Raw genomic sequence first — 15,956 nt, 5'->3', positions numbered from 1 at the left:
GCCGGTGAGAAAAAAAAGCGCACGGATGCACTTTATTGTCAGAGGATGAGCGCTGGGAGAGAACAGCCCCAACGCCCACCTCTGATGCGTCGACCTCAACGATGAACTGCCTAGTACTATCCGGAGTCACGAGAATAGGCGCTGAGGTAAAGAGAGACTTTAGATGGTCAAAAGCTCTTTGTGCAGATTCTGACCACCTAAAACTTGACTTGATCGAGGTTAGTGCAGTAAGAGGAGCTGCCACCTGACTGAAGTTGCGTATAAAGCGCCGATAGAAATTTGCAAAGCCCAGAAAACGCTGAAGCGCGACGCGAGAGTCAGGAACGGGCCAGTCTGTCACAGCCTGTACCTTTGAAACGTCCATACTCACTCCCTCGGATGAGATAACCGATCCGAGGAAGGAGACGGAGGATGCATGGAAAGTGCACTTCTCTGCTTTAACAAATAGGCGGTTCTCGAGGAGGCGTTGCAAAACCCGGCGCACCTGTTGTACGTGGACCTGGAGAGACGGAGAAAAAATCAAAATGTCATCCAGATATACGAAGACAAAAATATTGAGCATGTCTCTTAAAACGTCATTAATTAGAGCCTGGAAGACTGCCGGGGCGTTGACGAGGCCGAAAGGAAGAACCCGATATTCAAAGTGCCCTAGGGGCGTGTTAAAGGCAGTCTTCCATTCATCTCCGTCCCTGATACGGACAAGATGATACGCGTTACGCAGATCCAATTTAGTAAAGAACTTTGCTCCCTGCAGCAAGTCAAAGGCCGATGACATAAGTGGCAATGGATACCGATTCTTAACAGTTATGTCATTGAGCCCACGATAATCGATACAGGGTCGCAAAGATCCGTCTTTCTTCTTTACAAAGAAAAAACCTGCACCCGCTGGAGAGGAAGAGGATACAATGGTACCCGCTCTAAGAGACTCTGACAGATACTTCTCTAACGCCTCGCGCTCAGGGGCGGACAACGCGAAAAGCCTACCGCGAGGGGGCGTGGTCCCCGGAAGCAAATCGATTGCGCAATCATACGGACGGTGAGGCGGGAGAGAAGTGGCCCGGGAACGACTGAAGACCGCCCTCAGATCGTAATATTCCTCCGGCACGCCGGTTAGGTCGCCCGGCTCTTCCTGTAACACAGAGACAGTAGAAACAGGGGGATTAGCAGACATTAAACACTCAACATGACATGACAAGTTCCAAGAGAGGATAGAATTGGTAGACCAGTTAATATGGGGGTTGTGCTTGGCTAGCCAAGGATGTCCTAAAACTATAGGAGCAAAAGGAGAGTGAAAAATCAAAAAAGAAAGAGTCTCTTGGTGATTGCCAGAAACAGTGAGAGATAAAGGTATAGTTTGGAGATGAACCCTAGGTAGGGAGCTACCGTCAAGGGCGAAAAGGGGAGTGACCTCCTTGCGACCCCTCAAGGGGATGCCTCGCTTGCGGGCCCACGTCTCATCTATAAAGTTCTCTTCAGCCCCTGAGTCGATCAAGGCATTACACGAAACTGAAGAGCTGGACCACTTTAAGACCACTGGGATCAAGGTGCATGACTTGGACGGAGAGATGGAAGTAGCGCTCACCAGTAATCCCTCCACTACTGGCGAGCGCTGGCTTTTACTGGGCAAACTGACACGAAGTGGTTGGCAGCGCCACAGTACATGCAGAGGCGATTAATAACGCGACGTTCTCTCTCCTTGGAGGTGATCCGCAGTCCACCGAGCTGCATGGGCTCCGGTTCGAACCCGGCAGAGGGAAAAGAGGAGGCAGGTGCAGCGGACGGCTGTGACGAATCAGCGATCCTCGACCGATGACGAAGATCGAACCTCTTCTCGATCCGGATTGCCAGCTCAATTAGAGGGTCAAGACGAGTAGGCAGCTCACGGGCGATTACCTCGTCCTTGACGTTTGCAGACAGTCCCTCCAGGAAGCGCGCAACGAGCGCCGGTTCGTTCCAGCCACATGTGGTTGAAAGGGTGCGGAACTCCACCGAGTAGTCTGCGACTGTGCGTCTTCCTTGACGCAGAGTAGAGAGAATCCGAGATGCCTCCTCGCCGTGAGCAGAACGATCGAACACTCGAATCATCTCTTCTTTAAAGGAGTTGAACCGGGAAGTATACTCAGCTTCAGCCGCCCATGCGGCTGTTCCCCATTCACGAGCGCGCCCACGCCGCCCAGTGAGGAGCGAGATGACGAAGGCGACTCGAGCGCGTTCTCGGGCGTAAGTGACTGGTTGCAGTGAAAATACCAGCTCGCACTGTGTGAGGAACGCCCGACACTGAGTCGGTTCTCCAGCGTAGCAGGGAGGATTATTGACTCGAGGTTCCGGACGCTCCGTCTCTCTGGCGGTAGCTGGAGAAACTCTCTGGAGATGATGTACCTGAGTCGAAAGATCCGAGAGCTGGGCCGCCAGGGACTCGACCGCGTGACAGGCAGCGGCAAGCTCCGTGTCGTGCCTCCCGAGCATAGCTCCCTGTATCTCGACGGCAGAGCGAATAGGATGTTCATCCGCTGGGTCCATTTCTGGTCAGATTCTTCTGTGATGGAGTGGAGAAGGAGATGAGGACCCAATTGCGAGATGAAATGGTCACTTTAATCAGGTAATATATAAACAGAAAGGTAGCCGCTCTGGCAGGCACAGTAACATATAAACATAAACAGTCTTTGAGGAAATAAAGTCTGCTCCTCAGATCTCCTGGCAAACTAGCGGGAGGAGCGTGGGTATTTGACGTTATCAGCCCACCGTCCTCGTCAGCGCCTCAGAGTCGAGATGATTCAGCCGAACCCGATCTCGTAAGCGAAGCTGTACACAGTGCAGAGCAAACGTAACAGGTTACCAACGTAGATGAAATCACAGGTGGTAGAACACATACAACTGGACACGATACGACAGGACAAGGACACGAGAGGTGCGTGTAAACTCGGGGTATAAACATCAAGAATCTGACGAAGAGCAGGGAGCAAAGGGGACCTAGATGTAGCAAAGATGATTATCGATATAGAGAACAGGTGAGCCCTAATCAAAGTCGATGAGAGGAGATAATGTGGTTCAGCTGATGCGGTGGAACTAATGTGAGTGTAACAAAAAGACCAGTAGAGGGAGGTAGAGGAACAGAAAGAGCCCAGAACCATGACAGGTACACAGTCCATGTGCGTTTTGATCATTACATTTCTTATTTCGAATAAGAATTGCAATAATATTGCATTAGACCACATTAACATGTTTGTTTGTGTGGTAGTACAAAATAAAAGTTTTAAGTTATACTTAATCTTGGAGTTTGGTGACTTTAAAACTTATTAAAACCATCAGAAAATATATAATATTTTAGATCCAGTTAAAGAAATGGCTCATTAATTATCAGAGCTGTCAACATGAACTTATTTCCTGCTCTCGAATATAATTATTACGGTAATATGTGCTGTCCCTATAAATAAATAAATAAATTAGGGTTATTTTTTAGGGTTTATTTAGTGATTCCTTCACATTTGAAAAATTTATTTTCACTTTTGGTTGTTCTTTAGAGGTAATATTTTGGAACTTTAAAATTGCTTTTTCTTTTAAGTTTTTATTAATTTCCATGAGTTTCCCAGGCCTTGCTATCATCTGCCAATGACATTAAAATGCCTGAATAAACTGATCAGCAATTTAGTCTTAACTCTATTCACTAAGTAATATTCAAGTCTCATTTGACCCTTCTTCCCATGAATTGTAAAATATACGCTCACATTTTCTTACATTCCTATTTTTCTGTAAAATCAAACCAGCAGAGGGAGACACTGATTATACAAGGTGTATGTGTGCGTGTGTGTGTGTGTGTGTGTGTGAGAGAGAGAGAGAGAGAGAGAGAGAGAGAGAGAGAGAGAGAGAGAGAGAGAGAGAGAGAGAGTATGTAAACCCTTCCATTACGCCTATGGAGAGTCCTCACAAAGATAGTAAACCAGACGTGTGTGTGTGTGTGAGTGTGTGTGTGTGTGTGTGTGTGTGTGTGTGTGTGTGTGTGTGTGTGTGTGTGTGTGTGAGAGAGAGAGAGAGAGTGAATGTATGTATGTAACCCCTTCCATTACGCCTATGGAGAGTCCTCACAAAGATAGTAAACCAGACGTGTGTGTGTGTGTGTGTGTGTGTGTGTGTGTGTGTGTGTGTGTGTGTGTGTGTGTGTGAGAGAGAGAGAGAGAGAGTTAATGTATGTATGTAACCCCTTCCATTACGCCTATGGAGAGTCCTCACAAAGATAGTAAACCAGACGTGTGTGTGTGTGTGTGTGTGTGTAACCCCTTCCTGTGTGTGTGTGTGTGTGTGTGTGTGTGTGTGAGAGTGAGTGTATGTAACTCCTTCCTATGTGTGTGTGTGTGTGTGTGTGTGTGTGTGTGTGTATGTAACCCCTTCCTGTGTGTGTGTGTGTGTGTGTGTGTGTGTGTGTGTGTGTGAGTGCGTGTATGTAACCCCTTCCTGTGTGTGTGTGTGAGTGAGTGTGTGTGTGTGTGTGAGAGAGAGTGTGTATGTAACCCCTTCCTGTGTGTGTGTGTAATTTATTTATTAAGAGAGAGAGAGAGAGTGAGTGAGTGAGTGAGTGTATGTAACCCCTTCCTGTGTGTGTGTGTGTGTGTGTACGTGTGTAACCCCTTCCTGTGTGTGTGTGTGTATGTAACCCCTTCCTGTGTGTGTGTGTGTGTGTATGTAACCCCTTCCTGTGTGTGTGTGTGTGTGTGTATGTAACCCCTTCCTGTGTGTGTGTGTGTGTGTATGTAACCCCTTCCTGTGTGTGTGTGTGTGTGTATGTAACCCCTTCCTGTGTGTGTGTGTGTGTGTGTGTGTGTGTGTGTATGTAACCCCTTCCTGTGTGTGTGTGTGTGTGTGTGTGTGACCCCTTCCTGTGTGTGTGTGTGTGAGAGAGAGAGAGAGAGAGAGAGAGAGAGAGAGAGAGAGAGAGAGAGAGAGAGAGAGAGAGAGAGAGAGAGAGAGAGAGAGAGAGAGAGAGACACAAGTTGGCCAAGCCACAGTTCAAAGGCGTGGTATATGAGTTGTGTCCAGGTTGTGTCACACAACTCAATTCCACGCCTTCGAACTGTGGCTTGGCCAATTCGCCTTTGGCTAAGCCACGCCCTAGAATGTATATTGACCAATCACAGCGCAGCCAAGAACGAGCTCCCACAGAGGGTCCGACACTTTTTCACGGCGCTCCATTGACTTCAACGCAGGCGGCTCATATTTTTGGTCTCGACAGGCTATTACGTCGTCGTTTTATAAAAAATATGGTTAAACGTTGTGCCTGGGGCATTTGTAACACAGATACGAGTTTCCCAGAGAGGTTGGAGGGGGTGTCCGTTTTTTCCCCTTCCCAAAACCGAAGTTAAATACTGACAAGTGTCGTCTTTGGATTAAACTGTGTGGACGTCCTCACAGTCAGCGAAACCCCTCAAGGATCAACAAGCTCACTTTTTTGCTCTAAGATACATTTAGCTTTTAACCTTACTGTGAAGTTATACTAGTTAGACAGTTTTATGCTGGTTTATGTTATGATTTCGGTTCTCTGCCCTAATTGTTGATACGCAAGCACACGCTGCTAATAAATACAACTTTATACTCGCGTAGTCCGTTTGCTTTGTAAATAATAACGATTATAGAAGTGAATAGAGACCTACCCAGCTCTGCATGAACAGTGTTTCTCCTGATATTGTGAGTCACAGCCTCCGTCTCGATTAGGATATTCGGTGGTTCATTTTTTGACTGTGACCGTTATGCTTTTGCCTGTATTTGGATGCCTTGTTGTTGCTTGTGTTTCGCCGGTATGTCTTGAATAAAGCCTTCAAACGCACACTGCAGACACTTTTGCCTACTTCTATCGGACACTTTATTTGCTGCTTTATAAAAGTTTGATAAAATTTCAGCAGGAAGAGCCGTCACAGCATAAGCCATGTTGATACCAAACCAGAGCTCAGATGAAGTTGTCGGAGGTAGCAACAGTAACTAAGGGGGGCGGGGCTTAGCCAAAGGTGAATTAGAGAAAAGGAATTTCTGCCGATGGTCAGCTGACTGAAAACAACTGTTTAAAACTCCGAGCCACCACCTGGTACAGGTTCATATACGTTCAGTGAAGGATTCATTCGTAAAACTTCCTCAGTTACTAAAGTTAGTTGAATATGAATGTAAACGAATAGCGAAAGTCTGTTACAGCTCTGAACATTATGGAAGAACAATCTATAAGAATTGCAATTTGCTTGTGTTTTATCCTGTGCCATTCCCTCGCATCCGACGAGATCGCTCTTTCGAAAGGTAAGAGAACTGTCTTTATTATTATTAATAATAATAATACGTTTTATTTATATAGCGCCTTAATGGCTCAAGGACGCTTTACAAAGAACAAGCGACAATGATAACAAACTAAACAACAGAACATGAGTAAACGTAGCCTACAGTAAATGAGAATGATGTAGATGGGGCAGCAAACAGCAGAATACAGTCAGACACAATGAAATACAACTTACGAATTTTCGTTCTTGAGCATAGTTTTAAATTCAGAAATGGTATTAACACAACAGAGTGAACGGGGGAGTGAGTTCATAGTTTGGGTGCAACAACACTGAATGATCTGGCCCCCATTGAAGCGAAACCAAGGGACAACGAGGAGAGACTGCGAAAGCGAAGTCGGTGTGTAGGGGTGGAGCAGGTTACAAAGATTGATCCCTATTGGTTGTTGCTCCCGAAAATCGCTCTTCATTTGCATATCATACCTAATTTCCAGGGCCGGATTAAGAATTCAGAGGCATAGGCACAATGTCAATATATCGAGGGGAAAAAAACGCTATCTCAAAATATTTCTCCTCTCACAAAAACCCACGAGGTGAAGATGCGTTAACTTCACTTTAAAAATGTGTGGGAATAGGTGAGCGAGATTATGTTCGATTGTGTGGTCTGTTCCCGACCATGTTAATCAAACCGCTTAGACACATATACAGTCAGACACTTGATACTCCATTTTATTAGATTATTAGTTAATTGCATTTGATCGATTTTACTTTCAATAAAACATTTGCTATATGTTTGTAAAAGGTGTTTTTATGCATGTTTGGCCTGAGTTTTGTTGCATCCGCGCTGTTAATCGCAGGGGTCGGCTCGTCACAGCGTGTGGCGAAAATGAATCGAAATAATGAATCATTTTGCGAAGCAATATGGTTCAATTGATTCGAAGCTTAGTTTCTCGAATGAGCCAGTGGGAATTTCCACCCAAGAGAAGGTGGAGCCTCCGACTCGAGCACACACAGTATATTTGACATGCCTGCCTAGTAGTCACTGACCTTTGAACAAACAATGATAGTACGAAGATGTGTACCGGCCGGAGCGATCAGCCTTTTTACCACTTTTTCGGAAACTATTTCGCTGCTTCGAATTGTTTAGAGTTGCAAAAGAAAAGGGCTGCGTTTCCCAAAAGCATCGAGAGCTATAGTTAACCGTAGAGACCATTGATGGCTTTTGGCGAACGCAGCCCAGGCCGTTTGTGACGCACTTTTAAAAGGTAAGATAAGACGTTTAAAAAACACGTTTATATCAGTACATCTGAATAAAATTAACTTGTGTATTAAAACATGCTTGGTTTATTATTGCTCTCTAAATTAGTACATTTTGGGGATGTTATCAGATAATAGATTATGCTTAGATGTTATTGGATAAAGTAACTAACACATAACAAACATATTATTAATGGTTAAACCCGTTCTATTAATGCAGTTTTATCCATCGTTGTGTAAATGGAGAAAAAGGTTCTAAAACGGTTTAAATATAACATTGAGGCGTGTGATATGAGTATCCTATTTATTCCTTAAAAATAAATGTGCAATAAAGAATTCCGTATTGAAGGAAGAGCATATATTGCTACAAGTTACGAGTAAGCAAAGTTTAGTTTAGGCATTGTGATTTTGTTGACTATCTGTATATCATGTTCAGGTCAGCTGATTTTTGGGTTAATTTTAAAGAGAAGTTCATATTTAAGTGAGATTTAAAAAAAAAAATGCTAAAAAAAAAAAAAAAAGTTTAAAAAGGCAAGCAGTTCAAAAAACATACGTGGCTAAAATTAAATGGGGGGAATTATACTAAAAAACTAAATTATATTATACTATATATAATATAATTTTCCAGTTTTGTCTCCTTTATCTTGCTTTTAACACAAGAAGCACAAAAGGGATTCGGTGGCTCCTGAAGACTCCCTGCATTGACGCTGTAGCTGAGCTCTGTCGATTATTCAAGCCTTTTTTATTTATTTAAATAAACCTTTTATAAACATTCAACTTCCCAGTGTTGGTCTTTGTGAATTATGGTATACATTTAAATTGCTCCTGCTAACTTGAGAGCCACGATCATTTTCTCCTATGTATGTGTGAGTGGGAAAACCTTACATTCATACTGCTTTCTCTGAGCAACTGGATCCTCCTCATGCAGCACTGCAACCCGGAGACCACAAGAACAACATGGCGGAAAGAACAGACAAAAGACTTGACGTGCAGTTTGTTCGAAATGTATAAATCCATTGTTATTACAGTGCAAATGTCTGTCTATATGTGTGTGTGTGCGTGCGTGTATACCAGATGTTTTTTTTTTATTTAGATTTGGATATATCATATATTTATGTATGTAGTTTAAGTGCATGTAGTGTCTCCTGTCTTTGTGAAACCATAGTGAACATGACACGGTTAAGTTCAAGAACAATAAAAAAGTAACGTTAGCCTGAAATATGTTAACAAGGCATCGTTAAATAATAGCAGATTTTTTATCTTTTAAAAATAACATTGCTGTGACTACAAAAAAAACGTATTTTATACTCCTAAGCGAAGAACGAAAAATAACTTCATAGGCAGTATATAAACGGTATATCTGCGCCATGAGAGACTCCACGAGCCGCCATTTGCTGTCAACACCCAATGGGAGTACATGGAGATCAGATGACGCAACGGCAACTCTAAAACCTTCTTCTTCTTTCAGGACCGCGTGACTCAATAAAAAAGGGAAAAAAAGGTCCGTGACTCAGTAGTGTACTTTGTGTAACAAGCTGTGATTGGCTGTCGAGGGAGGGATGTGCGCTGATTGGTTGGGGTTGTAACACTGATGTGGTACTGTCGGTCAATGACGTTTAGAAACTTAAAGTCAGACTCGTCCGATCACCAGGCACACCATGTCGACGGCAGCTATACACACTAAAATGTGTTGTAATCGTTTTCTCTTCGGAAACCTTCAATGTCACAAGTAAGTAAAGGATTTTACCACCCAATAATCTGTTTTACATCATAAACGCTGTAGGATAGTGATTATTTAATAAAAATATGACCTGTAAAAATCTAAGTGTGAATATATACACGATGGTAGGAACGCGTATGGTTGAAATCTGGGCTTATAAAATCGGATTCGCCTTTTGCGCTCTCCCAAATTGGACACTTCATATTCACTTTCGGTCTTCAGCACAATGGCGGGCACGCGCATAGTCATTTTTCACAGGGTTGCTCGCGAGCTTTGCTGTTGATGCATTCTTTGCCTAGCCCGATGTGGGCGGAGTTTTTAGTGGAACCAATGTAACGTGAGGCTAAATTTCCACTGGGGGGGGGGGGGGGGGGGGGGGGGGTAGTCACCAAGTGAATCGTTTTGCGAATCAATTGGTTCAACTGATTCGAAGCTTTGAAAAAATCTCTCTATATGGCTCTGCCCGCCCCGAAAGAAGAAAGTGGTCACTCAGATCAGATGTTGCGAGCAGGAACGGCCTGCGACTTTTAAGTGCCGTTTCTTCATAACATAAAACTTAACTTTAAATAAGGATTCGTCTTATTCAGTGGAATTCTACAAATGACATAGGGCTGTAAGTTAACAAAGTCGGCTGCAAATCTCGTGAAGAGAAGAAAAGCGACCCGCTATCCGACCGGCTAGCATAAGTTAGCATCGCAGCTAGCGAGTCTACCAATTTTTTAAAAGCTTATCCTGGTGCTTTCTCTGAAGATGAATACTATTTTCACGTTGAATTTGGTACTTTTATCGGGTATGTAGTAGACCGTTGATTTAACGGGTTGATGGGAAAAAATAGCTGTCAGTATTCCTCATTATTCTAATACACTGGTTCTGATTTGCAGCTCTGGTTGTCGCTGGGTCGAAGAACTTCGAGGCGATCGATGGACAGAATGTGACAATATCCTTCGACATCGATGAAGTGGAGAAAGCCGATCAAGTGAAGATTATTTTTAAAGACAATAAGGGATATTCTGTTCTTTTAGCGCAGAAGCCTTGGGTCTATGATGATCCTCCAGTGCCTGGAGTTACACTGATATTAGGAAAAGGGTGTTTGTATGTAAACATTCAAGATGTGAACATCTCCAGATCTGGACTCTATAAAGCACGAGCCTTCACTGGAAAGAAAGTATGTGAGGAGAATGCCACACTTGTTGTCAACAGTGAGTATTACTATAATATGTCTGCTTACCTGTAATGTACCAGAATCAGGATTATGGGAAAAAATACTTTATAATATAATATCGGCCGATATGGTCATTGTTTTACACATCGGTATCTTTCCGATGTCAAAATATGGCCGATGATGTGAACACGCCGATTATCATTCCTGTGTATTTGACGTGCGTGTGGGGGCGGGGATGTTTGTTTTTGCACGAGCGCATTTCAGCGCTCGTGTGTAGGGGCGTGCGCTTAACAGAGAGTGCACCCTTTATCACGTCTCTCATCAGAGCGAGGGGAATAACTGATTATACTGTGGGAACCGTTTTTATGTGTAGTCGTGCGTACTTCATAGTGGGCAGTGGGCACACGATCAACATTTGTTATACTTCATTGTGGGCACGCGAACTAGTCATTATACCGTGTCCTAACTACACGCGACGGCGCGACACGCGATAAAAGGCTCTTTTCCATGTTAATCAGAGTTTGGCAGATGGTAACGGTTGCTAAAGATTGATCATTAATTTTTTAAGGTGGTATACTTCGGTAAAGGTAATTTAATTTTAGTGTATATTCCTCTTAAAGGGATAGTTCACTTTAAAATTAAAATTCTGTCATCATTTACTCACCCTCAAGTTGTTTCAAACCTGTATTAATTTATTTCTTCTGCTGAACACAAAGAAAGATATTTTGAAGAATGTCAGTAACCAAACAGTAGTCTGTACTCATTGACTTCCATAGTAGGAAAAAAAAAATACTATGGAAGTCAATGGGTACAGACTACTGTTTGGTTACTGACATTCTTCAAAATATCTTTCTTTCAGCAGAAGAAATAAATTAATACAGGTTTGAAACAACTTGAGGGTGAGTAAATGATGACAGAATTTTAATTTTAAAGTGAACTATCCCTTTAATGATGTTCCTGTTGTATCTTCCAGAAGCCCCAGTTTCCTCCACCACATCTCCTCCACACTCCTCCTCCAGCCTCAAACCCCCCCGCTCCTCTGACCTCCTCTGGCTTTATGCTGTAATTCCAGTCTTCATCATCATCATCATCATCTTGTGCGTTTGCTTCTGGAAACGCGGGATGGCAAGTATTACTTAAATTTATGCTTTTAGTGATGGATGGGAGCAGCACTGTGGTTCTAATGATCTGTTAAGCTAAGATGTTGATAAAGTTATTATAAAGTGATTCCTATAGGGCTGGGTATCGTTCAAAAAATGTAGATACAGACACCTTGACTTTCGATACCGGTTCCTGAACGAGACTTTTTTCGATACCAATTTTATTAAATCCATTTTAACAAGATTCCATAACACATTATGGGTTGGTTTCCTGTTCAAGGTTTACATTAAGCCCAGACTAGACCTTAGTTACATTAGGACTTTTCAGTAATTTAAAAAAAAACATTTCTGGTGTGCATCTTGAGACAAAACAATGCAAATTATATATTTTAAGATATGTCAGTGCAAGCTGTTTTAAGTTAAGACAGTTCAAACATGCATTTTAGTCTGGGACTAGACTTAAACCCTGTCCAGGAAACCACCCCAAAGTGCCTATTGGATTAAGCCCTCTCTCACATATACCCCTTTTCCACCAACAAGAACCGGGTGCTGGTTCAGAGTTGGTTCGACTGACGAGCTTACTAAGAACCGGTTTGCCTTTCCACCGGCTAGAGAGCCACAACAGAGCCAGATCTTACGTCACTGTATATACGTCTCATGTTGCCCAGCAACCGCTAGTGCGGTAGCGCCTAACACAAACACGCTAGGCTTGTTCGAGATGCATCGGCTTCTTGCAGACCGATCGCCGCGTGACATCAAAGCACTGCGATAGCGATCTAAAAGCACAAGGAGTCCTATACTCTCCAAACACTACCGCAGCTCCGATCGGTCCTCGCGCTCCGATGCATCTCGAACAAGCCATCAACAATAACGGACGTTGCAATACTATGGATGCTCATGGGATTGCAAAAATACATCGGAATCCAACACGTCCGTGCAGCGCGCCGTAACTTACATAGACGGATATTATAATCGAGCTGCTATTAGCTCGACTAGCTGCTATTTAAAAATGGCGGTCACAAGTTTCTTTTCGTCTTGTTGGTCACGGTACCCCGCCCCCAGCCCCTGACGCAAGCGGTTCTTACTTGGCTCCGTTCTAGACCCTGCAATGATTTGGTGCTACTTAAGAACCACTTTTACTGGTTCGGAGCTGGTGCTTTGGCGGTGGAAAAACAAAGAACCGATTTGAAACTAGGCTCTGGCTCCGAACCAGCACCAGCTCTGCCTTGGTGGAAAAGGGGTAATAGTGGACTGACACTGTAGGTAGTGGTCTTGTGCCATGCTGGTCCAGCCATCAGCAGTCACAGCCACATCCCTCACATCTTGTAACTCTTTCTTGATGTTTTCTTTTTCTACTGCATACATGCAGGTATGAGGGTATTTGCGAGCATGTCTCGGCTGGGGGGCTGATGGCTGGGGTAGGGCTGGGCGATGAAACGATAACGATATGTATCGCGATAGACGCGTAATAGAAAAATAGAAAATGCGTTCGATATAATGTTTGATAATAATAATAAAAAATCTTCGTCGGAAGAAACCAGAGGTTGCGAAGCAAGTTTGGTTGCATGAACAAAGGCACTCGCTCTCTGGTAACCTAGCACCATAGGGAGTGCCTGGGAGTAAAGGGTGTCGCACACCGGACACGCACTTTCTCAGTTTATGGCCAGCAATATTTTTATAAGGACATTATGTAATTAAAGTATTAGTTCACTTTAGAAAAAACTTTTGCTGATAATTTACTCACCCCGATGTCATCCAAGATGTCCATATCTTTCTTCAGTCGAAAAGAAATTAAGGTTTTTGATGAAAACATTTCTCCATATGTACATCTGCCCAACAGCAACACTGCTTTATCAAACAGTGAAACAGAAAGAGCTATTTTCCATGGATGCGCACGAGGATCTGTCTTCGTCCATTTTGACACCAGTTGATTAGTGTTCAAAGAAAATGAAGGGAAATCGCTGAACTTCACGACACGTGACCCTGCAAGAGTGATTACTGATAGGCTGTCTTTCACCCGCAAATAAACAATCACGTTTTAGAGATGAAAAAAAAAATCATCCCTGACTGACGTTACTATTCAAGGACCTTGACAGAAATGTAGTGGAGTAAAGAGTACCATATTTGTCTTTCAAATGTAGTGAAATTAAAGTAAAAAGTTCAACAACAAAAAAAAAATACTTAAGTAAAGTACAGATACTCAAAGTATACTTTAGTAAATGTACTTCGTTACTGTCCACCTCTTCAATTTAAACAAGGTCAAGGAGTTCGAGCCACTCAGTGTTCTGTGGACACGTGCGCATATTAGTTTAGTAAACTTTTTATAACTTTAAATTGTCACATGTCGATTAACCGGTGGGAAAATATCCTCACCACCACGTCAATTTGCCAATCCAAATAAAGTGTAATTTGGATTGTAAGGGTGTTTTAAACCTTTTCTAATCCGATCGAGAGGACGGATGGAAACCCCAAACTGAAAGGACTGCGCATGTGCAATGATGTAGAAACGGTGTAATGAATGAGCTGTTGTTGAATATAGTGTAATAAATGAGTGTCCCGTCATCCTAAAATCCTCCTTGGACTCGTCGTTCGTGAAGTGGAGCAGAACAACGTCCCACCATTCCTGGTTTCAGACTCTCATCCACAGATGCTTTGTGTTAGGAGCGGGAATCTGTTCCGGATGCCTCCTGGACGCCTTCCCGGGAAGGTGTTCCGGGCGCGTCCCACCGGGAGGAGACCCCGGGGCAGACCTAGGACACGCTGGAGAGACTATGTCTCTCGGCTGGCCTGGGAACGCCTCGGTCTCCCCCCGGAAGAGCTGGAGGAAGTGTCTGGGGAAAGGGAAGTCTGGGCATCTCTGCTTAGACTGCTGCCCCCGCGACCCGGCCCCGGATAAGCGGAAGAAGATGGATGGATGGATGGATGGATGGATGTCATCTTGTAATTGTGTTTTTCACTAAGCTCAGTTTTCTGTTGTTTTCTTCACAGATCCCGTGTTTTAAAAGAGAGAAAGAATTGGGAACCAGTTCCAGTGATTATATGTCTGTCGCCATGAACGGTTGTGGAGAAAACTGAAGCTCTTTTCACTGATACCTGAGTTACAACATGAAATAACATTACAATCATTTTGGCCTTGTTCAAAATGTCAATATGAATCAGATTTTGTGCATATCTGATCATATTTGATAAATGTGAACTACAAAACAAATGTTACATACTGCACCTTTAAACATAAGCCCCCGTTTCACAGACCAGGCTTTAGCTAGTCCCAGACTAAACTACATGTGTGAGCTGCTTTAACTGAAAGCAACTCACACTGACATTTCTAAAAACATGTCAGTGCCATTGTTTTATCTCGAGATTCACACCAGTAATGTTTTTTTCTAAGGCATATTTATAAAAGCTACTTAAATCAGTCCTAATTGAACTAAGGGCTAATCCATCGATACCAATGAAAGTATTCCAGAAAATAAAAAAGACAATCATTTATACCAGATTCCAATCACAAATAATCTGAGTGTGAATGTAGTCTTAGACTGCAATGAACTGTCAAACTTTCAAATGCTGTTATTTTTTCAACTGAAGTATGCACACCAATGTCTCCTCTCACATGCATGCGATCGTGAATTCAGTTCTTTCACAGCTACACACACAATTATGTCAAAATGCACATCATGTGGACTGGAGCATTAACTGTAAACAGTGTGTGTCCTACTGCAACTATTTCTGTGCATCTATCCTTAAAGGGAAAGCTTTTGATTTAATCAATATTTTATTTTTAATATAAACAAATTTGTTTAATTCACACAATGTGAAGAATATATAGAGTTTTTTATATACATTTTATTCAATTTCGGTAGTGGGGTCTATTTCACATGGTAAATAAACCCATGCTCCTGTACCTGAAAACTGTTAGTTTATTTAATTTGTATAGTTTTCTATTGTATTTGTGCTATTGTTTGTAATTTGCTTCTTTGCTCCTATTAAATATAAAAATAAAAAAAATTGCTTTAATACAGAAGTCTGTGTGTAATGATTGTAGTTTTAATGGACTTAAAAACATAAACGGCCATTCACTGCCGTTATAAAGCTTGGAAGAGCCAGGACATGTTTAATATAACTCAGATTGTATTCGTCTGAAAGAATGTCATGAATGGATCATTTTCATTTTTGGTCGAACCATCACCTCCTTACAGCCCTTTTTAATATATAGTTCTAAACACTTGTTTAAACTATTGTAGAACAACCTTGGTTAAATTTATTTATTTATTACTTCTGCCAAATATGTAATCATTGAATAAACAACACCGTTTTTTTGTGCATATAGTGTACATAAAAATGGTTCCTTCACATTTTAAAAATTAATTTTCACTTTTGGTTGTTGTTTATTAGAACTAATATTTTAGAACTATAATATTGCATTTTCTCTAGAAATTATGACTAATTTTTTATTAATTTCTAGTCTTAAA

At 42.4% G+C, this 15,956-nt stretch overlaps 2 protein-coding genes across 2 annotated transcripts in view; both read left to right on the top strand.

Annotated features, from left to right (window-relative positions):
* LOC306986397 (uncharacterized protein) overlaps positions 1–15,956 on the top strand; it is a 56,662-nt gene that overhangs the window by 15,447 nt on the left and 25,259 nt on the right. The window lies entirely within an intron of this gene.
* Positions 2,583–15,499, top strand: LOC306985972 (uncharacterized protein; the record flags this gene model as incomplete). The annotated part of the gene is made up of 6 exons (XM_079588803.1): positions 2,583–2,599; positions 2,690–2,792; positions 9,126–9,234; positions 10,107–10,424; positions 11,361–11,512; positions 14,476–15,499. 6 exons carry the CDS (start codon positions 2,583–2,585, stop codon positions 14,560–14,562), a joined length of 786 nt encoding a protein of 261 aa, XP_079444929.1. The 3' UTR covers positions 14,563–15,499.

The sequence above is a fragment of the Phoxinus phoxinus genome (assembly GCF_949152265.1).
Source record: "Phoxinus phoxinus genome assembly, chromosome: 18".
Taxonomy (NCBI): domain Eukaryota; kingdom Metazoa; phylum Chordata; class Actinopteri; order Cypriniformes; family Leuciscidae; genus Phoxinus; species Phoxinus phoxinus.
This window is presented reverse-complemented; position numbering and strand designations above follow the sequence as displayed.